Below are 25,815 nucleotides of genomic sequence, written 5' to 3'. Positions count from 1 at the left end.
TAAAAAGTGCATATTAGCAGTAGTACCTGACATGCTACAGCTGCATATCCGAGAACCTCAAAAAACCACTGCCACTGAGTCGACCCTCTTAGAGCAGGGCAGAACTCTCCCTGGGAGTTTCCAAGACAGTGATTGTAGACAGCTGTGTCTTTCTTTCCTGGAGAGACCGGTAGTTTGGAACTCCCAGTCTTGTGGACCACAGCCCAACGTGTGACCACTCCACCACCAGGGTCTCTGGCATTTCTGAGAGAGGTTTCAATTCTGCACAATATGATGCTGATTTTCCACAGTAGTCTCTCAAATCTAAGACCCTCTTGCTTTTTAAAAAAAATATTTAAAAAGTAAGTAGAGTATATAACTTCAAATGGATGTTTAAAGAAACAAAATAAATAGCCACGTGCTTTTAATTTGAAGTCCTTTCATTTAGCAAAAACTTGGTCGGGCTTTGGTTAATCATGGCATTTCTTATTTTCAGTTGTCAAAGCTTAAGAATGAAAGGGCAGACGTGCAAGATCAGCTACGTGACTGTGAAGATCGAATCAATGCTATGACTGCGCACTTTAAAAATGTTAAACAAGAATTCGCCTTTACACAGGTATAGTAATGTGGACATCGATGCTGATTTTGTTGAACATAGCCCTTGCACATTTCAGAGCGCATTTACAATTGTGTTTTAACTTGAGTTGTAGCAAACAGTAAACACTAGCATAATTAAATATTGTAACTATACTCTCGACTTCAAAGTCGACCAAAAGAAAAGAAAGGAAAGGCTTGGAGGAGATGAACTAATGGTGGCAGTGAAAAATAACAGCCGGCAGCAGAACCAGACCCAACAGAAGCAAATAGCATTTCTCTCTGCTTAATTTTTCAGCACAACTCCTGTGGCCATTGTGAGTCAAAGCAAACAATGCACATCCTTTCAGTAGCTGTGGAGGGCATCTTAATAACTTTGCACAGTTCAAATATTGCCATCTATACTGTGAATCTTTGTATAATCATGAGCTAAGTTATATTTAGGAAGCTCTTATATATTAGATATAATTATAATATATATTTATATGTAAATTTAGACCATATAAATAATATAATAAATGTATAACTATATAACTTATATAATTATTATATTATTTAATTATAGTATTATGACATTTACATGGTATCTAATTTATATATAAACTATATAATTTACATATAAAACTTTTATTACATAATTTATATGATATAATTTACATATGAATATGCAAATTATATTTATGTAATAAAATATACGCATTTATGATAAATGTACACATTATATAATTTACATATACCTATAATTATATAATAGCCATAATTATATGTACATAATTATATTTATTTTAGTATACATAATTATATTGTTTTCAGTTAATGTTTATACAACAATTAGCCTTTCATTTAACAATTTCTTTTTTTATAAACCATTTATTGGGATATAAGATATATATGTTATATATACACTATATAACAATAAAATTTATATATTACATAAATGTACATATAAACTTTATATGTAGATTATAACTGATTATATAAAAATATATTTATTATATGTACTTTTATATAAACATATCCCCCAAGGTGGGGAAAAAGGAAGGGAGAAGCTAAGCTTTTGAGAAAGACTTCAATAGGCACGATGAGTGCAGTGAAGAGAAGACCTGAGGGGCTCCATAAATTCTGTCCGTGGAAGACGGTCTCTTTATGTGCAGCCCTGTCCTCCCCGAGGACCTCCAACAACCCACAGGGCTTGGATCTTGAACTTTTTAAGAGTATCTTTCTGAATAAAAGTAATTCTTAAATTTGAACAAGTCCTCAGTTTACACCAATTTCTCGTCATATAGAGAGGTAACTATTTTGTTGGTTTACATGTCTTAGTCAAAAGTTGCAAATATTATGAACTTTAAGAAAACAATACTCAGGATTCTATAATCCTGATTTGTTTGATGAGGTAACTTTTAGAACAATGTCTTTCCTTCAGTTTATTAAATTGCTGAATTGAAGAGTTGAGACCCAGAGACTGTATGTATACCTCATTATAGTCAAACTTGGTAAAATAGATTAATAAAGTCAAAAGATAGACAGTAACCTTCTAAAATTTTCCAAAATTTTAATACTGTGAACTTAGTACTGTGAGTGACAACGGGAGCAAGGCCATTACTTAACACATTCTCTAGTAATATAGTTGAGAAAACAGTTATAACATCAGTGTTTACAGAAGTACATAAAATATCTCATTTATTTAGAAGATGATTCATTATAATTCTATTTCCCTTGTTATTTTAATCCATTAAAACATTTTTAGATAAGTAAGGACTTATAATTTTAATGTCCACCTTCTATTTGTTTGTTTTCTTTATTTTCCACAGACCAATCTAATACCTGGAAATTGTTGAGAATAACAATTTCCCCTAGTACTTCATGGACTAACTTTCTCACATGTGAGCCACGCCAACCACATTGCATGTACTAACTTTCTCACATGTGAGCCACGCCAACCACATTGCATGGACTAACTTTCTCACATGTGAGCCACACCAACCACATTGCACGGACTTTCTCACATGTGGGCCACGCCAACCACATTACACGGACTAACTTTCTCACATGTGAGCCACACCAACCACATTACACGGACTAACTTTCTCACATGTGAGCCATGCCAACCACATTGAACGGACTAACTTTTTCACATGTGAGCCATGCCAACCACATTACACGGACTAACTTTCTCACATGTGAGCCATACCAACCACATTGCACGGACTAACTTTCTCACATGTGAGCCACGCCAACCACATTGCAGTCACAAAGTCTACTGTGTAGATTCAGAGCCATGTGATGGATAATACTTATAGAAATTCTGAGAGAGATTTATTTTTGTCCAATGGATTCATATACATCTTTTATAATGTGAACCTCTGAAACGTCTGTCTTGTGTATTGTAACATAGTCTCTTTGCAAAGCCCGGGATAATGAAATCACAAGTGAGCAGCATTTTAAGGCTATTGCTGAGAGAGAACTGGGCCGAATAAAGGATGAAATCAACCGGATGGAAAATGAGATGGCTTTAATACGGGAAAGGAAAAATGATAAAGAAGTATGTATTGAAATTTTATGTAGCATTTTATACCACAAACCCTCTTCCTTTACCAAGCAGGGGGCGAGGGGGACACTAATTTTATTTTTTTTCTGGAAAAGGGGACAGTTGACCAAATAAGTTTGGGAACATATTTGAAGGTTTAGACCTAGATGAAGGCACTTTGTATTTTGATTTTTTTTTTATTTAGCAAAGCTTCCTATGATTTTGTTGTAAGGCTTTTTTTATTTTTCCTTGTAATTGAATGCCATCGATTCAGTGCTGACTCTGTGCACAATAGAACAAAACGCCGCCCAGCCCTGCATCATCCTTTAAATTGTCGCTATTGTTGCAGTGACCGTTTAAATCCATCTTGTTGAGGGTTGCCTTCTTTCTCAATGCCTTTTTGGTGACCACTCATTATGTCCTTCTTCAAAGTTTGAATAGTAGTCGTACTAACTGACCTTCCTTGAAGGTCTTGTGATGCTATTCTGAAAGCAATGTATTCCAGGAGAGATCTTGATGTAGTCTTTTTAGAACAAATGCAACATCTTTCCACTTGAGTTTGTCATTCCCAGTATCGTAGACCATAGGATGGCTTGATTCTAGATGGTCCACACCAGTCCATTTCAGCTGCTGACTCTTAGGATGTCTGTCTTCATGCATTCCTTTTCTCTTTCGATGGCTTCCAGTTTTCCTAGAGGCATGCTTTATACCTGCCACGTTCTGATTATTGATGGATATTTGCGGGTGTTTTCACTCCCTTTGTTTGAGTCATATTCTATCAGCAAATGCAGGTCTCGACAGCTTTGCTTCATCCCTGTCATTAAAGTCAACTCCATTTTCAAGAGGCAGCTCTTCTCCAGTTGTATTATGAGCACCTTCCAACTGATGGGCTTAAATATGAAAATAAAAATAATTTATAAATTATCAAGGGTTCACGAGGGCGGGAGGGTGAGGGAGGAAGGGGAAAAAAGAGGAGCTGATACCAAGGGCTCAAGTAGAAAGAAAAAGTTCTGGAAATGATGATGGCAACCTAGGTACAAACGTGCTTGATACAATGGATGCATGGATTGTTCTATGAGCTGTAAGAGCCCCAATAAAATGATGTGTTAAAATAAAAATGAGCAAGCAATGTTCTGCAGCTCTTCATAAAGTTTTCACTGTCTATTTCTTCCAGAAGTGGATTGCTAGGTCCTCTTTCCTAGTCTGTCTTAGTCTAGAAGATCCACTGAAATTCGTCCATCAAGGGTGATCCTGCTGATATTGGAATGCTCAGTGGCATACCTCCCATCATCACAAAACTGCCCAAGCCCCAGAGTACAACAAACTGACAGACTTACTTTCTTAGTATAAGGGTACCCAGCGGGGTGGTGGTTAAAGAGCTTGGCTGCTAACTTAGACTTGGCACCAGCTGCTCCAAGGGAGAAAGATGTGGCTGCCTGTGCCCATGAGATTCGCAGCCTTGGGGAGTCTAGAGGGAGGTGCTCTGTCCTTCCCTGTTTCCTGGGTAGAAGTGACCTCCATGGCATAGGGTTTAAGAAATTTTTTAATTTGCTTTTAAATTTGGTAGTAGTGTCGTGTTTTATTTTAATTAGTGTAATCATAGTACATAATGTTTTTGTAATCTCTCTCTTTGGACATTAGAACATCATATTTAAAACTACTCAAAAAATGGATAGTTTGAAGTGTCAAATGAACTGGGACCAGCAAGCGCTGGAGGCCTGGCTAGAAGAATCAGCTCACAAGGACAGTGACACGCTCACCCTTCAGAAGTACGCACAGCAGGATGACAACAAGATCAGGGTGAGCACATGAGGACTTGATATTGCGAGGCTTTCTCTGAATCTGTAGTGTGTCAGTCCTCCCCCGCCTCCCGGCCCCTAATCTTATGCTTAGAACTGTAAAGAAAAACGGTAGTTTTAAAGCAGAAGTAGTTTTAAAGTCAAAAAGTAGTCTAAGAATTTTAAGGCTATGGATTCTTTATAAAAGCGACTGTGTTCAATCACCCATAATTCATTTTAAAATGCTACGGTGCCTCTGATGTCCTTTGGACATTTTGGGATTGATCTGTAGGATAAGAACCTTGATTTAGGGCCATTATTTAAAGCATTTCAGAAAAGAAACATTCATACTAGAACTATTTACGAAAGTTTTAGCTATTTTTGTCTAAAAATCTTTTTATTATTATATGTCATTTTGCCAATTTGAGACTCTAGTGTTATTATTTGTCATATTTTCATGACAACATTTATAATCTACTTATAATTAAATCTGGTAATGTTAGCAACATTAGTATTTTGAAGTATGCTGTTTTTCAGTGGTGCTTATGCCAAAGATGTGATTTTAAAAAAGGAATCCTGGTGTTACAGTGGTCAAGTGCTCCGCTGTTAATCCAAAGGTCAAACTCACCAGCCACTCAGTGAAAGATGCGGCATTCTGCTCCCGAACGATTTCCTGCCTCAGAGACCCTGCGGGGTGTTTGCATTCTGTCTTATTGGGCCAAGAAGTCCTGATTGACTTGCCAGCAGTGTGTTTGTTTTGTTTTGGATTATTGGAATTATACATTGTAGTTCAGTATTTTTGTAATTTACTTTGAAAACCCTCGAAAGTCATTTTAGAGCCAAGTACATTTCCATTGTAGTTGCATACAAACATCGTGGTCCTTTGGGAAAAAAATAAGGAAAGTACACATGATTTTATAGCTGTTGTACAGATCAAATAAATGTTATCTATACATAATGTAATAAGAATAGACTGCTTTATGTGAGATTGGTTTCTCACAGCTTTTGAATTAATTATAAACTTTTATGTGTAACTACTTCATAGGCACTGACCCTTCAATTAGAAAGACTGACGATGGAATGTAATCAGAAAAGAAAGGTACTTGACAATGAACTTACGGAGACCTTAAGTGCGCAGGTTGGTTGAATGATTTTTACGTCTTAATTTTTGAGATGAGTTTTGAAAAAGTGTTTCAATGAACAGAAATGTTATTTGCTCTCTGCTTGACAGTTAGAATTGGATAAAGCAGCGCAGGATTTCCGTAAGATCCACACGGAAAGACAAGAGCTCATTAAACAGTGGGAGAACACAATAGAACAAATGCGAAAACGGGATCAAGACATAGATAACTGCGCCATGGTAAGGCAGCCGTGTAGTCTTCGCTCCGTGTCCCGCTGTATTTGTCTCTCTCGTAGTCAATTCATTTCCAACGTACGCCACTACGTTGTTTGAAAATCACTATAGTCAGTTTCAATATTTTTGGTCAATGTTTTTAAAAGTTGATTCTATTTAGAAATGTGATTGTTATAAAGATAGTTATTTATCTTTCTGTAACCCCCCTGGAGATGGGATCCTGCCATCATCTCTGAATTAGAAAGCAAGGCAAATCAACATGTAAGGCTATTGGCTTCCAGGGGGAGGCCAGAATCTAACCTGTGTGCTATTCGGTGGTAAGTTGACAAGTGTGGGGAACCGAGCCTCACAGACAGCCGAGGAATAATAAGGGAGAAATTGAGACTCAAACAAGCAAAACCTCTGTCCTTACTTGGTGCAATTGCAATAAAGTTTCACTTTTGATTCCGGGACACCAGTAATGAGATAGGAATTCAGTAGAGCGCAGGTAGCGGACCTAGAGCCATGGCAGCACAGGGGTTAAGTGCTTAGCCGCTAACAGAACAGTCCATTTTCCCGACTTTCTGCTCCACAGAGAGCTCTAGCCGCCTGCTTCCATAAAGATCTGCAGCCTTGGAAAGCCTGTGGGGCGCTTCTGCCTTGTCTTATAGGATCACTCTGAGTTGGCTTTGACTCACGGTAGTGGGTTTAACACAGCCCTGATCGTTCGCTCATCTGTTAGGAGATATGTAGAGCTTATTTGGGAGGTCATTGGGGAACTGAAGAATAGTGTTCTTGGGAGAAAAATGAGGAGATCAAGGGAATTTTAGGAGAAGGGGAGAGAAGGCAGGTGAGATATATTCAATTCCATTCTGAATCTACTCCCTGGAAAAGCCAAAGCTCAGGCCATTGGGAGTTTGGGACGCTGGTATCTGATAATGGGTTCACTTCAAATTCTTTAAATTCTCTATAGGTAACAAAATGAGCTGTTTCGAGTAGACAAGGAGACCCAATCTTAATTGACAAACTCTTCATTTCAGTTCTGATATCAGTGTCTCTTGATTTCATATTGCTTTCAAAACAAGCTTGGACAACCTCCTCTATGTAAATTAAATGTGCTGGACTCAGAGTGCATGTGCACAATCAATATCAAGTGGGCGTTCTCACACAACCCCATAGCTAAATTGATTTGGTAGCAGGCACAACTGGTAAGACCCCTGACACTCCTCATACCAAACCAGTTGATGGCTATTCAGTTCTAACTCCTGGTGAGCCTGTGCACGTCAGAGTAGAATTATACTCTGTATTTTTAACTTTTTTTTTTACTCTGTATTTTTCAATGGCTGATTGTGCAGAAGTAGATTACTAGGTCTTTCTCCCAAGGAATCTGTGAGTGAATCCAGCCTTTTTTAAAAAATCATTTTATTGGGGGCTCATACAACTCTTATCACAATCCATCCATCCATTGTGTCAAGCAAATTTGTACATCTGTTGCCATCGTCATTCTCAAAACATTTGCTTTCAATGAACCCTTGATATCAGCTCCTCATTTTCCCCTCCCTCCTTGCCCCCTTCCCCTATGAACCCTTGATAATTTATATATTATTATTATTTTGTCATATCTTATACTGTCTGATATCTCCCTTCACCCACTTTTCTGTTGTCCATGCCCCAGGGAGGAGGTTTTATATCGATCCTTGTAATTGGTTCCCCCTTTCTATCCCACCCTCCCGGTATCACTGCTCTCACCACTGGTCCTGAAGGGATCATTTGTCCTGAATTCCCCGTTTCCAGGAAACACAGGAACCCAGACTTTTAAAAACATATCATTAATATGTAAAGAATTTATATGAATTGATAAGAAATGATACATGGTCCTATAAACTATAACTCTTTTTTCTTTTTAAAAATAATTTTATTTGAATTCCATTTATATATCATGCATTTCATCCACAATTCAGTAATTCAAAAATATCAAGACAGACTGTAACACTACCCATGTAGAAAGCCTCATCTTTCTCCTGCAGAGCGAGGATGGTTTCAGACTGCAGACCTCATCGCAGCCCCACCTGTAATCATACCAAGAGCAGGAAGCCTCTTCAAACATGGACTTTGAATATCTTTCCACTGGGCCCTAAGCTCGGCCATTCCTGCTGCATCTCTCTCATTTGTATTTTACCCCTTCTAAATCCATCCCTTCCCCAAGCAGGCTCTTCCCACCTACACATTCATTTTAGGCTCTTAGCCCATCTCCACTCATTTCGGCAATCCTGACTCAAATGGGGCCTCTTGGTAATGCTCTCAAATGACTCTTGTGAGTAGAATTCATCAGTCCTGTATTTCCAGAGGATTTTGCTCACCGCTTAATTATTTATCTTCATATCCAACACTACCAAGTCCTGAGTAGATAGGTTCCAGTTGGAATCAACAATTAAAAGGTTGCTTTCCAAAAGTGAAAAAGAAATTTTGTGAAACATTCACAAGATCTCATTAAAACTCATATGGAAAATAATCAACACTGTTAGGTATTATCTGGATGTCACATTTCATTTATAAAAGATTAACCATCTCATATCTTCAGCAAAGTTCTGTATAGATAAAACATATTCAGTTGAATGTACTCTTTTTTTTTAATTCCAGGAATTATCCAGGGTAAAGCAGGAAACAAGAGATAAAGAAAATTTGGTTAAGGAAAAGATCAAGTTTTTGGAGAATGAGATTGGGAATAATGCAGAGTATGAGAAGAGAATTTCTGCTGCTGATCGTAAAGTGTTAAAATATCGGACGGAATATCAGCGTCATGAAATGAACCGAATTCAGATGAAGGATGAAGTATGTCAACTCTAAAAGCTGGTTTGTGTGTGCATGATAAATTAATGCAACAGCATAGAGGCTTTCCTTTGGCTAAAGAACTGCCTCTGGTTCTTTTAATTAGGCCGCTGTTCTGACTCACACAGCCCCCTGTATTCCTAGGCTCATGCATTCACAGCAATGGCCACACAGCGCTCACACACAATTCTTATGATTGTGGGGTTTATTAAGGAAGCCAACTGGTCACAACTCAGGTGGGCATGCTCAAGAGAGAGTTGTTGGGTCAGGTCATGTTATCAAGCTCGTTAAGGGCTGCTGATAGATGCCCAGAGGGCATGCCACTCCACTGTAAGCCTTAACCTGAAGGCATTGAGCCCCCGTTGGTGGGTCAGTGAACCCAGTCTCCCAAATTAAGTGCCCAGAGGCACCTCACCTTAAGGCTCTCAACTCCAGCTCCATAGGTGGGTCAGCAAGCTCAGCTCCTTGAAGTAAGTACTGAGAAGCACCACATTCCGCAAATCACCATCAAAAGCCCTTGGCCTGACTTGCTCTTAAAAAGCACTGGGCTTTACTTGCTCTGTGGGCTGGGAAGTCCGCCACTCAGCCCCTGGTGGTGCTATTGCTGCCCCTCTGTCACTCTTCAGAAATCAAAGCTGTCTCCTGGATCAAGGATGTTCACTGTGCAGGGATCTCTGTGCCCAGGGGACATGCCCTCACCCCTGGCTCTTGATAGCAGTCAGACCATCCGCCCCTCTTGCTCCTGAGAGTCCACTGCATGATAGCAATCACAATGCATCCTGTTAACAGATGCTCACAACTGATTCCTATCAGTATCTCCCCTGACCGTCTTACCCAGACCTATCAGTGAAAGGCCTTTGGTAGGAGGTACACTTTGGCTAGAAGAACCACTTCAAGTAATTGGTGGCTATCCTGTAGTCTCATCATATTTTGGAGCTCTCAAGGTACCTAGGATGAGTCCTTCACACTACATTACAGGTGGTGTGAAGGAGTCTTCCAGACACGTATGTAGTGTCTCCCTACTGCCACACAGGGACCCCAGGCCAAACACTCCAAAGTTCTAACTGACAAATTATAAAGATAAGGTGTAAATGTAAAAATGAACACCAGCATAGTATTATCGGAGATTCTTGTGTCTTTTTCGTGCTACATTTATAAATAACAGTTTTAACTCCCACATTCTAGAGTGCGATACCTGCTGAAGTTGCTCTCCTTATTTAGCAATACTTTTTTAGAAGTATCTGAAAGCAGAATAAAATCAAACCAAACTCACTGCCATCAAGTCAATGCACACTCATAGCGAGCCCCTGTGGGTTTCTGGGACATAACTGTTTACAGGAGTAGAAAGCCCGGCCTTTCTCCCGCGGAGCTGCTGGTGGTTCCCAACTAACGACCATGGGAATCACAGCCCACGGCGTAACCACTACACCCCAGATCCCCTCTAAGAATACATTTCTCTTGCCTCATTCTTTTCTTCCTTTGCAGGATGCATGCCAACTAGATAATTCCACGGGAGAAGTAAGCGATCCCTCTAGTTGGCAACGAAGTCTTTCTGAAATATGTGCTTTAGGCAATATTATCTAAAATTCTCACTGTGTAGATAGCAAATCGAATGATGTAGAGCATTGAATGCTATAAGGTATCACCATTTGGGTTTTTAAAAAAATCTCTTATATAGAAAGAAAGACTGTTTTTCTTGGTCAAAAGAGGATAATTCCATAAGATTGTAAAAACAAACAAAAAACATAGTACGTGATTTTCTTGCCTAAATTACCTCACATTGCAGAGTGCTCATTTTTTTTAAACCCAATGCAGACAAGCATACAGAGACTTGTTTGTCCAGGCATTCATGTGCTCATACTTTATTTCTTGAGACAATTCACATCCCACGCGTCTTTTAAAGTGCGTGCCATCCAGTGGTTTCTATCGTGCTCACAGTATGCGGAACTATCACCACTATCTAATGTTAGAATAAAAAGAACCCACTTGCCCCAGGAGTAGTCACTCGCCCTTTCTTCTTCCTGCCAGCTCCTGTCGTTGATTTGCCCATACATTTCATAGGGGCCCTTGTGGCATAGTGGTTAAGCACTCGGCTGCTAATGGAAAGGTTGGCAGTTTGAACCCACCAGCTGTTCGATGGGCGAACGATCAGGTAGTTCGCACCTGTGAAGAGCACAGCTTTGGACACAGTGCAGGGCAGCTCTGCCCTGCCCTGTAGGATTGATATGAGCTGGAATCAGGGAGGATGGTGGAAACGATACAATATGTGGCCATTTGCATCTGACTACTTTCACTTAGCATAACATTTTAAAGGTACATCCATGACATATCATGCCTCAGCACTTCATTAAAAAATGTGGAATAATATTATACTGCATGAGTGTACTGTGTTTTGTCTACGCCTTCTTCAATCTATATACATTTAGGTTGTTACTACTTTGGAACTATTATGAATAATTTTGTGAGAATGTTCATGTACAAGTTTTAGGGTACACAGGAATGAATACTTTTACAAATTACAATGAAGATTAAATACTAGTATGGCATGTGCTCACTCTTATGCTGGGATAGATAACCCTACTTCTCCTTAAAAGTGTGAAAATGTTCTTCATGGAGGAGGAATTCAGGTCTTGAGTTTTCTGCTTCAACATTTTGGTTCAGCAGGAAAGCATGAGCCATTTGTTAGCTGAGATTTGCCCAAATACAAAATTTTCATGACTTTTTCAAATACTTTATACGTACACATGAATTTAGAATCGATCTATCAGCTCAGCCAGAACACCTTAATGTATGCTACTTACAGAATTCACTGCAGTTTGGTGGGTTCTGTAGGCTGCTAGAATTTACTCAAAGTAGCCCCCGTAGACCTTCTCAAGAATGACATTAATTTATAAGGTGTAGAGTCAATACTTAATTTCTGTCTGTTTACTAATAAATAGCTGGATTGTTTAAAAAACACAGTGAATAGAAGTTCCAGTGATTTAGGAGCTCTGAGGAAAAATATTTCAAAAGTAAAGAAGGACTTCTGTGATGAAAACAAAAGGTAAGAAAAAAATACTTAATTATATCGATGATTTTTGCTTACTTGTAGAAAAGTTATGACTGTACACAGTCATAAGCCAAGTTTTTCAGCACATTTTTAATGCAGATTTTGTGGTAAAATTAGGTGTCTCAGCTGATATACTTGAGTATATATGGTAAGTGCTTAATTTTTTTGTTAAATAACTGTAAACTAAATCACTAAAGTTAAAAAATATCTTCCTGATTTATAAAGGCTCATTAATAGCAATGTTTTTGGCTATTTTAAGTATGCGTAGATATCATCATAGATAACAAAAATGTTTATAACAAAAGAAACCCTCAAGTTCTCTGAAAAAACTGTAGGATGAACTATATTCCATGTTTGTTTGTATCAAACGCTTTTAAAAACATGTTTCATATAAACTTTCTTTAGGTTAGACCAACTTAAAAATCAGAATGAGAACCTGAGTAGGAAATTAAGTCAGATAACTGAGAAGACGATGTCTGTGGAAGAGAAAGCCACCAACATGGAAGATATGTTAAAGGAGGAAGAAAAGAGTATAAAGGTGAGATTGAATTTTAATTTTCAAAAAGTCACAACAAATTTAGCAATGGTGAATTAATAATCTCTTTGGATCAGAGAGCTAGAAGATCAGTCAAGAGGCTCAGCTTGCTACTATGGTCCCACTTGTCATTAGAGATATTGGCCATGCTTTTGTCTTTATTTTAAAGATGCCCCTAAAGTTCTCTCTTTTTTTTTTTCCAATTCATTTTTCTAAAAGTAGCTTCTCCATTCTCTCCAATGCCTACAAAGCCTGGCTTCTCGGTCCCTCCCATCCTCTGTGAAACATGCTGGTGTAATGCATACATATCTTGAAAAGTCCGCTTGTTTTCCAACTAATTTTCTACCCACTGACTATTTTGTTTAAGGCCAACTTCCTCCCCAGTGGTCTACATGCTTTGTCTGCATTTCTTCACCATCTCCTTTCTCATTACTCCCTAACAACCTCGTGTCATTTCATGGAAATGGGCCTTTGATTACTCTACCGGAATCCCTCCGCCCACTTCTCTTTGACATGTTGGTAGAGTTAAAATCAGGTTTTCAGGAAGGGGAAGACTAGCTTGAGCTGATAGGTTTTCTGCGGTGGCAGTTGGTTAGCTCCATCAGCCACTCTGTGTCACATACGATTACGTAGCCATGTCCCTGGTGAAATCCATGAGCCCTTATTTGTATAATAGAAAGTTCTCAATATTTAAGTTTTTCATGTTGTCCATTTTTATGCCCCCTTTTCCTCTTGCTTACCACTGTAAGGAAAAACCAGGGTACCCTTTAATACCTTGCTTAGAGTCTCAGCAGCCAGACACCCAAGTTCATCACTCACAAATCCTTATCTTCTACCAAACATTTGAGCATAATTCAGGCAAGTTCTTTGCCCCTGCCTGAAAAGAATCACCCTTCCTACACTCTCCAGTCACGTGGTTATCATTTTCTCTTAAAGCCTCACCAAAAGCATCTTTAGTGATCTTCATTTCCAGCCACGCTCTGTTGTGGGTTCCGTTTGTATTTTCTAAGAAGATACAGACACTCTGAAAAGGTCTTTTGACTTCTTTCTGAGCCCTCAGCAGAAGGGTCTTTGGCATGCATAATCCCATTAAGGCATCCTCAAACGATGGCCCTCGGGCCACATGTGGCCCCCGAGGACATTTATCCAGCCCGCTGGGTGTTTTTGCCTCGTTTTGTTTTTTACTTCAAAATAAGACATGTGCAGTGTGCATAGGAAAGTGTTCACAGTTTGTTTGTTTTTTTTAAACGATAGTCTGGCCCTCCAACGGGACTGAGGGACAGTGAACTGGACCCCTGTTTAAAAAGTTTGAAGTCCCCTGGGTCAAGGCTTTTACTGTTAGGCATCTTCAAACCCCTGCAGCCTCTACCCATTACCCAATTCCAAGGCAACTTTCTTGTCCCATCATAATGTTCGGCCTTCATTCGGGTTTAGTAATTCTTTGCTGCTACATTGCCCTTGATTAAGCCCCACTAGGCATCCTATGCCCTTCTCTCCATTGATTTTAGTTCACTTGTTGTTCCTAAGGCAACTTTTATGTGTAGGTATTTGTTATAACAGGACACCCAGCTCTTGGGACCAAATACTTAATTATCTAGTGCTGCTGTTATAGAAATACCACGAGTGGGTGACTTGAACAAACAGAAATTTATTTTCTCTCAGTTTAGAAGTCCAAATTCAGGCTTCCAGCTTCCTGGGAAGGGCTTATCTCTTGGCTCTGGAGGCGGGGCCTAATCTCTCTGAGTTTCTGCTCCAGGGTACTTTTCATAGAGCTGGACATCTTTTCCCCATCTCTGCTTGCCTGATCACTCCCATTATCCCTGGTAGGAGATGAACTCATGACATACACTACACTAATCGTGTCTCATTAACGTAGAAAGCTCTTTCCCAATGGGATTATAAAGACAGATCTAGAGGTTAGGATTTACAAGCCAAAGGGAAATACGGTTATCTGGGTATATGAGCATAGGGACAAATTACTCTGTTTTCTGAAGTTTAGTATACACTGTATCTGAAACCTTGAGAGGCAAAACAAGTCTGCCTCCCGAGAGAAACAGTGAGGATGGAAAGCTGGTTCCCATTTCCTGGAGGGCTGCGCTGTAGAGGTCACCTGAAGGTGGACTGTGGGTGGAGTGGTAGCTGGAGGGTGCTGGGACCAGCCCCTACTGGTTTACAAGAGCTGCTTGCTACATTTTCAGGAATTATACAAGTTGACCGTTAAATATCACTAGTATAAAAGTATATATAGACATAACATGAAATGAGGTTAAAATTAAACATAGTAAGTACTCATCATTTATCACTTCCAAGATTGTCTGTATTACATTTTATTAAATCTACTCTATCTGCCCGGTGGACATGTTTCATGCCCGTCTTCTATTGTGTCCCTCGTCTCCATGATGCACTTGGTGGGGTTACCACAGTAGCCTAACATCTGTCAGAATGGGAGTATTTACATCACAGACATGGGCTTCGCCTTTATCGCTGATGTACCAGGGGACTAGTTAACTCACTGCTACTAGAGAGTGCCCCAGAAGAAGGTGGTTGATTGGGTGATGGAGTTTCTGTAACATCCTTAAGTCTCCAGTCTACTTTGTGAATTTATAAGCTGGGTGCCTCCAGTGGATTTTATTTTCTGAGGAAATCTGTTTTATGGGCTAGCTCTGAGGCTAGGACAATGTGAAATGGAGTTAAATGACACAGCGCAGCGATAGAAAACCTGGCAGTCTACAGGAAAACCTGAGGATTCCTTGTAGTGATAGTAAGGGATTTACCTTCTCAGGGACTGAAATTATGGGGGAGTTGAAGCTTATGAGTATGTCCCTAAATTATAATGTTCATGTAAATAAATGATTTCAAGGTATTATAATGTTAATAAACAACTTTTCACCAGGAAGTGGAAGTCCAATTGAACATAGTGAAAGATGTGCTCTTTAAGAAAGTCCAGGAATTTCAGACTGAGACAGTGAAAGAAAAATCGGTTGTCTCAGAAATTGAAGGAACTCGCTCCTCTCTAAAACATCTCAACCATCAGTTACATAAACTGGATTTTGAAACTTTGAAGCAGCAAGAAATTATGTACAATCAGGTAAATGGGACTATCATGAACAGTTTCCACGCTGGTTTGCAACAGTGGTGATGCTAAGATGACCCCATGCCCCAAGGAAAGACCGATTTCTAAGTATTCTTTTGGAGGGGTTGACGGATGCTCACGGTGAGATCTTGTGCTATGTCAGTAATAAGGTGGGGGAACCTTAGAAAGCTAGTGTTTTCTTGAAATGAACAGGTGAGAGAAGCGGCAACTCTAGACCTGGGACTCCAAACCATGTTCTGAAGGAATCTGGAGTACAACACCCCAAAGTACAGGCAGTGATGGGATTCAAATAATTTCACAACTGGTTCACTGCCTCAAAGACTGCTTTAGATAAAAAAATGCTATCCCGAGAGGTAGTTAATTATTTCATACAATTGGTACTTAAGTAAGGAGAATAAAAGAATATGTTATCATATTTGCACAGGTGAGCAGTAAAAAAGAAAAAGGAATGTAAATTTGTGATTTCCATATCCGGTGGCTGCCCAGCCGCTCACCTTAGCGAGAACCCTGGTAACAAGTACCATTTTATCAACATGTTCACTGAACTCAACAAAAACTAGATAACGGTTCTGCTGAAGCCGTGGGAACCTGCTAAATCCCACCACTAGGTGTCGGTTGGCGGAAGCCTCTAAACTCTCTATTATCTCTTAGTTGGGCAATAGGATGCCAGCCCCCTGCGCCTCCAGGCCAATACAGTCAAGGTGATTTTGGCATCTTTCCCCTATTTGTTCTTGTGAAGAAATATTTATATATCCCGATCTCAAATTAATTTCCTAGTGCTTTTATTCTCATCACCTTAATTTCATCGTCTTTCCCAATTTCTCAAAAATACAGATAAGCAAGTTACTTAGAAACCATCAGAATATCCCCTTGGAAAGTATCTTCCCGAATCCATGTCATTGACTTACATCATGGTGATTCCATCATGGTCTTGTGACACCCACACCCCAGCCCTTGACTTCTGATTCTATAAATGACCGAAGAGTGAAAGTGACTTAATTCGAAGGTGACATGGAGGCCAGATTCAGGGCAAAAAGTGGATGGCGATTGTGACATCTCTATAAATGGTTTGAACTGTCTGTTTCTCCTGACTGACTTTTTCTTTTCCTCTTCTGGAAATCGGCCACAGGACTTCTACATTCAACAAATAGAGCGGCGGATGTCACGATTAAAGGGGGACATTAATTCTGAAGAGAAACACACCCTTGAGACAAAAATTGGTGAACTTAAGAAGACGTTGGAAGAGAAAAAATCCACATGCAGCCTTCTGCAAGCACAGATCAAAAAGCTTCATGTAACTTGACCTGACTACTTTTATGTTTGAAAATACCCGTGGTCCTTCTGTTTTGAGAGAACAACTCCTAAGACGATTTAAAATAGGGTGATTGCCCAGCTGTCCACAGATATAACAACTAGATGACCTACTGTTCATATTCCTGTACTTTTAGAATGTAATATTACCATTTATTGAGCATTTACTGGGTGCTAAATCATTTTGCTATATGCTTTTAATATTATAGTTAGGAATCTAGTTTTACTAAATATCTTATTATAATAAACACATTATGTATATTATGTGAGGCGCTTCAAAAAGTTCATGGAAAAATGGAATTAAAAGATGATGGGATTTTCCACAAACTTCTTTGAGCCCCTTCATATATATCACATCTATTATTATATTATTACTGTGTTTCAAGATTAAATAATTGGCCCAGTGTCATACAGCATGACACGGGAGATTTGGTGCCTGGTTTATGAGCCTGTGAACTACTTTAATTATACCATATTCATCCAGAACATTGATAAATGCCAGTTTGATATTATGCATCTACCATAATAGCTTGATTACCCGTAATCTATCTTTGAGATGAATCTGAAAGAAAAGCTTCTCATTCATGGGCTGCCTATTGTTGTTACTTAGATATTTATTCTTTGACAACAATATTTCAAATTACTTGATTGTGTTAATAAGGTGAAAACATTCTTCATCTCTGGGTATATTATTATGATCATTGTAGTATAAAATAAGTGCTGAAAGGACACTTTGCCCTACTTTTCTGTCTTCGAGTTTAACTAGATATTTAAAAAATGAGAGAATGGGAGCGGAGAACACCGAACAGGAAAAGAGAACCTGATGGGCTTCAACCTTGGTGTATGCACATGGAAGGAGCTGTGGTGGTGTAGTGGTTAAGCGCTGGCTACTAACCCAAATCTGGCTGGCTTGAACACACCTGGGAAATAGACACGGCCATTAACTTTAACACAGATACTAGCCTAGGAAGCCTCCCCTCCTCAGTCTCATTGACTGCCCTGGCTGGTCCAGATTCCTGGCAACAGGTTTGCATAGAATGCTTGAAAAGAGTAGTGACGGGTGTCCTCTAGTGGTCTCAGGAAGAATTGTCCCACATTTCTTAGCCAGGTAAGAAGGGGCTGCCTCTTTTCCTAGCCCCCCGCTTCAATTTTCTTTTTGTTGAAGGTGTCAACACATATGATTTAAAGACCAACACCCATAGACTGGTGCTTTGTGGTCTGTTGAAATAATATGCTTTAAAGTATTTCTTTGGTTTAGTAGAAAGAGCACATGCTTTGGTGTCACAGGTTATTAGCATTACTGAATAGCTTCACTTTTCTGAACTCCATTGACCCCATCTGTTAGATGGCACTAGGAAGTGCCTGGTGTGAGACCCAAGTGGACACTGAGAGCTCACTCTTGTGTTGGGTGGGAGCAGCAGTGCCCCTGGTACAGACGGAGAGAGCTAATAGCTGGCAGGTGTGAGCCATTTATCAAGCATTCCATGGAATGCAACCATAGCCAATGCTTCCCTCCCCAGAACAGCGATGGTCTGTGTTATAACACAACTTATAGTAACAGCTGGTACTTACATGGCATTTCGTCCATTGTTGTGCTGTTTTCAACAGTAACTTTAATCTTCACAACCAAATGAGGGGAAGCCATTGCTATCTGTGTTTTAGAGATGAAGAAACGGAAGACGGCTGATATCGAATCCAGGCCATCTGCTGCCAGAGCCGCGCTGTTAACCAGGACCCCGTGTGTGCTCAATGTTACTAGTTCTCCCACCTGGGCCTTGAATTGAATCAGCGAGCTCCCGAATGGGAGCGTGAATCCCAAGTGGAGGAGATTTCCCCGCCTCCTGTTTCCCTCCACGTGATGCAGTTGCACCGGGAACCAAGCCTAATATTCCCTAGAACTATTGAGCACAAGCTTCATTTAAAGTCTCAATAGATGACAAAAATGAAAACCATAGAGCTACGTGATTATCTGCGCTTACTATCTAACATGAAGAGTGAGATAAAACCTAGTTATTATAAAAATGTGATGAGTACATGATTTAGTCTGATATATTTAATATCATATATATTTATTCATTAGTAGTTAAAACATTTACACAGCATGTACAATTTTTTTCTTTTTACAGAATGACCTTTACTTTATCAAGAAGTCCAACAGTAAAAACTGTGATGAAAAAGAATCTCTCCAGGCCAAAATAAACGAACTAAACCTTTTTATGGAGAGATCGGAAAAAGAACTAAGTAAAGCCAAAGCTTACAAACAGGTGTAATAGAAATTGCATGCATGTATCATCTTAAAAACCACACAATTACATTTTAATTGTAGACACTATTAAAATAGCCCTATCCCCAAGAGAAGGTGTTACATTTGGTTTTCTTCAAGCCTTTAAAGAAAATTGGCTTTATTTATTGTATTTTAAAAGAATTTCATATACCTGTTTTCTAGGGTGGGGGCTTACGCAGTTGGGCTGCTAACTGAAAGATAGACAGTTTGAAACCGCCAGCTGCTCTGAGGGAAAAAGATGAGGCATTCTACCCCTTGAAGAGCTAGTCTCAGAAACCCACAGGGACAGTGCTCCCCCGTCCTTACAGAGTCACTGTGAGTCAGAATGGACTTGCTGGCAGTGATCGTAGGGCAGCATCGATATTTTCTAGGCCACTTAACATGTTTTAAGGCTTCTGATAGCCTGCGGCATGATGTTAACCCAGGATATTTAATGAGCTCCTCTTTGTTGGAATTGTGTTTGTTTTCAGGGTTGGATCATTGGAAACAGTACTATTATCTATCATGCATATATCTATTTTTATACAGTTGTTTATTTAGTCCCTTAGGATATCCCTAGCTGTATAATTATGGCTCAAGGAATAAATATTTCCAGTGTCTGGCACCTGTTTTGAAGGCCAAGCCCTCCCCCCTCCGACCCCCCAGCAGTGGGTAAGCATTCTGTAGTGTGCACCACGCCCACAGCTGGATCTACGCATCTGTAACGTTGCTGTAACGTGAAAGGCAAACGTGGTATCTCGTTATTCCACTCGGCGTTTCTTTAGTTGATGACGCTTTAAAATCAACTTCTGTATATGTGTCTGGGTTATTTATAATTTCACTCTTTGGGATTTCAAGTTTGACAGGGAAGTTTGCATTTTTTAAAATGCATTCCTATATTTTGTAAAAATATTCACTATATCATAAATATCACCAATGATTTGCCCATTTGTCTTTATATTTTCACTTTGTGTATTAAACATAAACTTATTTTAACACAGAGTGTTTAGCTTTCCCCTGCTTCTAATGAGTATGCTTAGAAATTTGTCACACTTAAATCGCCAAATGTTTATTTCTAGTATCTGCATTGGTTTCACCTTTACGTTCAGGTTTTAATTCCTCTGAAATTGATTTTTGCTACAATGGGAGATGCATAGGCCTCCTCTTAGCATCCCCACTAGATAGCTTCTGTTATGAAGTGCTCAAATCTTACATTCCGGGGTGTTTGTTTTTGGGTGTTCTACTCTGAACCCAATCTATTTCTCCTTGTACCAGTGTTCTCTACTGAAGGGCTGAGTTAGTTTGAAATAAAATTATTCGTATATATTTTCTAAGATTTAGTGTAGAATGTAAAAACATCCATTCCTAGGACTTTATATATATAGTTAGATGTTGAAAGTTTCAGTTTTAGGAATAACATTTCTTCCATGTTTTAGCAAATCTTGGATTTAAAATGGAATTATTTAAAAAACACTTGGAATAGCCATAAACCCATTTCCTTAAAAAACAAACAAATTTCCTTAAAAAAAACAAACAAACATAAAACTATTGGGCTGGACACCAAGTGATCTCAATTTAACCTTAGTTAAAATCCTGGTCAGTGCCCAACTTAGACCAAAAGTTAGATTGTGAGTTTGATTTTACTGGAATAAAAGAGAAACCTTTTGGTTTGGATTAGAAAAGAATTACTTAAAATTTGCTCTTTTCCTGTGTTGATAGGATTTGATGATAGATGACAATCTTCTGAAACTTGAGGTCAAACGTACTCGAGAAATGCTTCACCACAAGGCTGAAGAAGTCCTTTCCCTGGAAAAAAGGAAACAGCAATTATACACAGCTATGGAAGAACGAACGGAAGAAATTAAGGTTCACAAAACAATGCTCACGACACAAATACGCTATGTCGATCAAGAGCGGCAAAACATCAGGTAATTCTTAGAATTGGAGACATTGCTAACGGAAGTGCCGAAAGTTTGAAGAGCAAGGTTAAGAGTCAGGCCAGGAGACCTGGCTGCTCCCGGTCCCCCATGAGTGTCCATCTGACCAGACTGCTTTGAAAAGGATTTTCATGAAACACTTAGAGTGTCTTTCCACTAAACTCACGCTCTCTCCGCTGCCTTCTGATGGCGAATTCTTCATTCTTTAGGTTTCCCTTTTTTCATTAAATCGCTCACTTGGAATTGGGTGGAGTGTGTGGTTGATTTCCAATAGCATGTCTTCCTTCATAGATACTTAATAGCTGCATTTCTTGAAGTAGTTTTTCCTCTGGAGGGTTTGTGCATCCTTCATATTATTCCTAGCTACACTCTAAAAACTCTCGTTGATGTTATCTATTTTTGACACATTTTATTTTTGGGTTCTTTTTTGCTGACACCTAGAAAGATGGTTGACTCCTATACATTCAGTATCTAGAGACCTTGCTCAAATAATCATTCATTCTAATGATTCCCCATCTATTCATGCATATCATTTACAAATAATAACGATCTCCTTTCTTCCTTTCCAAACTTTTTAACCTTTACTTGCTTTACCCGCTCCTGGCTAGTACGTCTACTTCAACGTTGAAGAGCAATCATGATGGCAGCAAAGATCTTACTGTTAAGTATTAGATTTACTGCAGTTTCTTTTCTGGTTCTTTTGAGATACCCGGTTTTAGGCTAAGGCGACTCCTGCTGCTTTCTCTTCTTTGCCAAGGAGCTTTGGTTTCTCTGTGGGGTAAGCACTGGGCTGCAAAGTTGTCCAGTCAACCCCCTCCACCCGCCAACTGCTCCACATGTGAAAGATGTGCTACCTGCTCCCATTAAAGATATGCAGACTCCTAAGCCCTACACTTGATGGCAGTAGGAGTTTTTGTTTGGAAAGAGATGGTCTTAATTTGTTTAATTAGGAATGGACATTATTTTTAATTATATACCTAGACCAATGACTTCATTGAAAATACCTATTTTTTCAACAATTTAAACAGTGACTATCTACAGGGACTTCAGCAGAGAGGACAGACAGGAATCAAATGGACTATGGCTGTGATCAGACAGCTCGCAGCTTGAAACCAGCAGCCAATCCTCAGGAGAAAGACAGGGCTTTCTACTCTGGGAAAGAGTTACAGTCTCCAAACTCACAGGGTCACTGAGTCAGCTTTGGCTTGAGGGCCATGAGTTTGTTTTTCGATTTGGTGGGAAAAGACAATAGAGAAGGTCCATGAGTGTCCTACCCACCTGAATTTTGAGACCATCTCAAGCACAGATTTGACATGAATTATTAATGGAAGAAAATCAGATGAATTATGGGATGGTATCAGAATGTCATACATGAAGAAAGCACAAGAAAGACCATAGCAGATGTCAGAAGAGACTCCAGAATTTGCTCTTGAACAGAGTAGGTAAAGCAATTGAAAAAATCCCGATGACTTAGAAGAACTCAACAAAAAATTTCAAATGACACTTCAAAAAGATAAAGTTTTTTAAAAGCTTTATTGCCATATAATTCATATATCATACAACTTAGTAGTTCAATCTTATTTAAAAGAGTAGTCATCACCACAATCAATTTTAGAACGTGTTCCTCTTTCTTGTACTCACTGTTTATTAGCGCTGCCCTCCTCCAGACCCCGTGCTATGCCCCAAGAAACCATTAATCCAGTATCTATAGATTTGCCTTGTTTGGATTTCATATGCAGAAAAACATACAAAAAACATTGAAGAAGAAAAATAACAGAGTGAAACAGAGTCAAACCTCAATCAAAAAGAAAGCAAAAAATACTAAAAGCTAGAACAAATTTAAAATGGGTTAAAGTGGAGCTCAAATGATAATGTGTTAAATTTTAATGTAACTTCATCTGCAATAATCTACTTACCAATACACTGCATGATAGCTAGACTATTCACATCCCTTTCTACTATGGTCAGGGGAAATTCATCAGAGGCTTAATCCACTATCATCCATATCCTTCTGCAAAGCAGGTGTTCACAATCTAAGCTCTGATACTATTCCCTTCTTCAGATTTGGATTTTATTACTTATAGTCCTTGAATCACACAGGCTGGTGTGCTTCTTCCATGTGGACTTAGTTGAATTCTCTCTTAGATGCTTGCTTGTTTTGGAAACAAGCCTTTATGACAATAGATGCTATTCTTTCTGATAGTTGGGCACTATCTAATCTCTTCACCACACTTTGCTATAGCACCCTCATCTTCAATGATCTCTTCCTGTGGGTGAGCATCAAGCAGGGCCATGTCATAAGCACTAATTGTTCTTAGATTGGGACTAGAGTTAAGTGTAAGGCCCAAACCCATTCATAAATCTATGCCTTATATGTGTCTCTGGTTCACTTTAGAGACATCATTTCATTTAATGTTAGAGAATATTATAAATCATCCCCTAAAGAATAAGGTAATTCTTTTGATAGTGTCATTCATTTAACCAATGGTATAGAATTTGACACTGTTGAGAAAAGGAATTTATACAAATGTAGGCCAGTTACACACTGCATTTCATGAATTGTTGACTTGTGCAGATTAAAATCTTAAGGGACTGAACACTACACAAAAATGAGGATTGGTGATAGGGCAAAACTTTCAATAACATTCATTGACAAAGGCAGAACCAGGCCTACCAGATTAATACTTGTCACAATAATGCAAGGAGGGCATTGAATTAGTAAATATATGGTGGTCCCGGGCCACAACTCACTGGACACCCACAAGAAAAGGGATCAGAACCAAAGTCCAATGACTGGCAGTTGTATGCCCTGGGGGTAGCAGTCATCTTCTCACAGTAGAGAGATTCAGCCTTAAGTCCAAGGGCTACAGGTGGTTTTGAGGTCAAGCCTAGTTCACTTAGTGGGGTTTCCATAGTGAGTCCTTCTGGTGTGGCCTATGAATGATGTGTGCCTTGAACAGAGTCTAAAGTCCCAGGATTCTCTAGCACACGGCCTGGGTCCTCAAGGACTGGATAGACACTAGGTCAAAAGTGTCTGGTTAGAAACACAGCACTGGGCAGATGCTCCCCTGGGGTGCTATATTTATATTATTAAAAACATTTTTCCCCCCATGGGAGGTTGTTCCTCCCTGTTTACCCACTCACAAAAATGTAGTCAAGATAAAGTATCATTGAAATGTGCAAAGACTTGGAGTTAGAAAACCGAAAAGAAAGAACATTCTCAGCTGCTCTCAAGCTGAAAGAATTGAAGAAAAAGAAGGCTATGGGAAAAATGTTGAATGATATGGGAATCACCAAAAGGAGGTGGAGGGCTATACATAGGCAAGAAGAATGTTCAACTATTTCCAGAGGTAGCTTATGACCAATAACCAATGACACTAAAGGAAGAACTTCAAGCCTCACTGAAGGCTTTAGCCAATAACAAGGCTGTAGGTATCCGTGGACTCTCAACTGAAGTGTTTCAAGAAGCTGATGACGCTCAGGTAGCACTCCCTACTCTGCCAAGGAGAGATCTACATTTGTGCCCTTTCAAAGAAAAACAACTCAATGGAATGCAGAAATGATTGCTCTATATCATAAATATCATATGGAAGTAAAAGATTGCTGAAGGTAATAAAAAAAATGAGTGTAGTATTACATCAATGGAGAGCTGCCAGGAATTCAGGTCGGATCCAGAAGAGAATGTGATATGAAAGATACCATGTGGATCTTGACCGAAAGCAGAGACTACCAGAAAGACATTTCCTTGTGTTTTATTGACTGTGCAAAGGCATTTGGCTCAGGGGACCATAAAACTATGGATAACCTTGAGGAGAAGGGGATCTCTAGAACACTTCAACTCATTGCGATCATGAGGAACCTGTACTATACTCAACTCACAGAACACGGTTTAAAACCAGGAAAGGTGTGTGTCGACCCGATCTTGCTTTCTGTAAGCAAGGTGGGCTTGAAGCAGTTGCTAGTGAAAGTCAAAGACTGCAACCTACAATACGATTCCAACTCAGTGTAATTTGCTTGCTTAACTTACTTTGTCCATTTGGTTCTGATTCATACCAACTCTGTAAGAATTAATCTTGAAATCTTTGCAGGAGCAGAAAATCTTATTTTTCTCCTTGGGAGCGAGTGGTGGTTTTGATCAGCTGGTCTTGAGGCTAGCAGTCCAATGCGTAACCTCCTTTACCTCTTGAAGTCAATGTATAGAAAACCAAAATCCTCAGAAGCGGACCAATAGACAACACAACAGCATGGTAAACAGAGGAAAGATTGAAGTTCTCAAGGATTTCATTTTACTTGTACAACTTTGTACCAACAAAGTCGCAGTCAAGAAATCACAGGGCGTATTGCAGTGGCTAAATCTGCTGTATGAGATCTCTTTAAAGTGTTGAGAAGCAAAAATGTCACTTTGAGGACCAAGGTGCATTTGACTCAAGCGATGGTATTTTTAATTGCCTCATATGCATGTGAAAGATGGACAATGAATAAGGAAGATTGAAGATCACACTAAAACTATGTATTTTACCACATATTTGAATTACAGTAGAGCTTTGAAAGCATTACTCTATGTTCTATGTTACAGTATTATTTAT

The 25,815-nt window shown here is 39.2% G+C and overlaps 1 protein-coding gene across 1 annotated transcript in view; it reads left to right on the top strand.

Moving 5' to 3' along the window:
• Nucleotides 1–25,815, top strand: part of CCDC39 (coiled-coil domain 39 molecular ruler complex subunit) — a 43,945-nt gene that overhangs the window by 9,177 nt on the left and 8,953 nt on the right. The window contains exons 2-13 of the mRNA XM_075555607.1: nucleotides 476–595; nucleotides 2,969–3,115; nucleotides 4,742–4,900; nucleotides 5,924–6,016; nucleotides 6,110–6,238; nucleotides 8,852–9,043; nucleotides 11,980–12,083; nucleotides 12,495–12,627; nucleotides 15,518–15,712; nucleotides 16,848–17,012; nucleotides 19,156–19,293; nucleotides 21,012–21,220. Of these exons, the coding sequence (XP_075411722.1) occupies nucleotides 476–595; nucleotides 2,969–3,115; nucleotides 4,742–4,900; nucleotides 5,924–6,016; nucleotides 6,110–6,238; nucleotides 8,852–9,043; nucleotides 11,980–12,083; nucleotides 12,495–12,627; nucleotides 15,518–15,712; nucleotides 16,848–17,012; nucleotides 19,156–19,293; nucleotides 21,012–21,220 (1,784 nt within the window). The remainder of the gene's footprint in view (nucleotides 1–475; nucleotides 596–2,968; nucleotides 3,116–4,741; nucleotides 4,901–5,923; nucleotides 6,017–6,109; nucleotides 6,239–8,851; nucleotides 9,044–11,979; nucleotides 12,084–12,494; nucleotides 12,628–15,517; nucleotides 15,713–16,847; nucleotides 17,013–19,155; nucleotides 19,294–21,011; nucleotides 21,221–25,815) is intronic.

This window comes from Tenrec ecaudatus, chromosome 8 (genome assembly GCF_050624435.1).
Source record: "Tenrec ecaudatus isolate mTenEca1 chromosome 8, mTenEca1.hap1, whole genome shotgun sequence".
Taxonomy (NCBI): Eukaryota; Metazoa; Chordata; class Mammalia; order Afrosoricida; family Tenrecidae; genus Tenrec; species Tenrec ecaudatus.
Note: the sequence above shows the minus strand (reverse complement) of the source record. Positions and strands in the feature narration are given on the sequence as shown.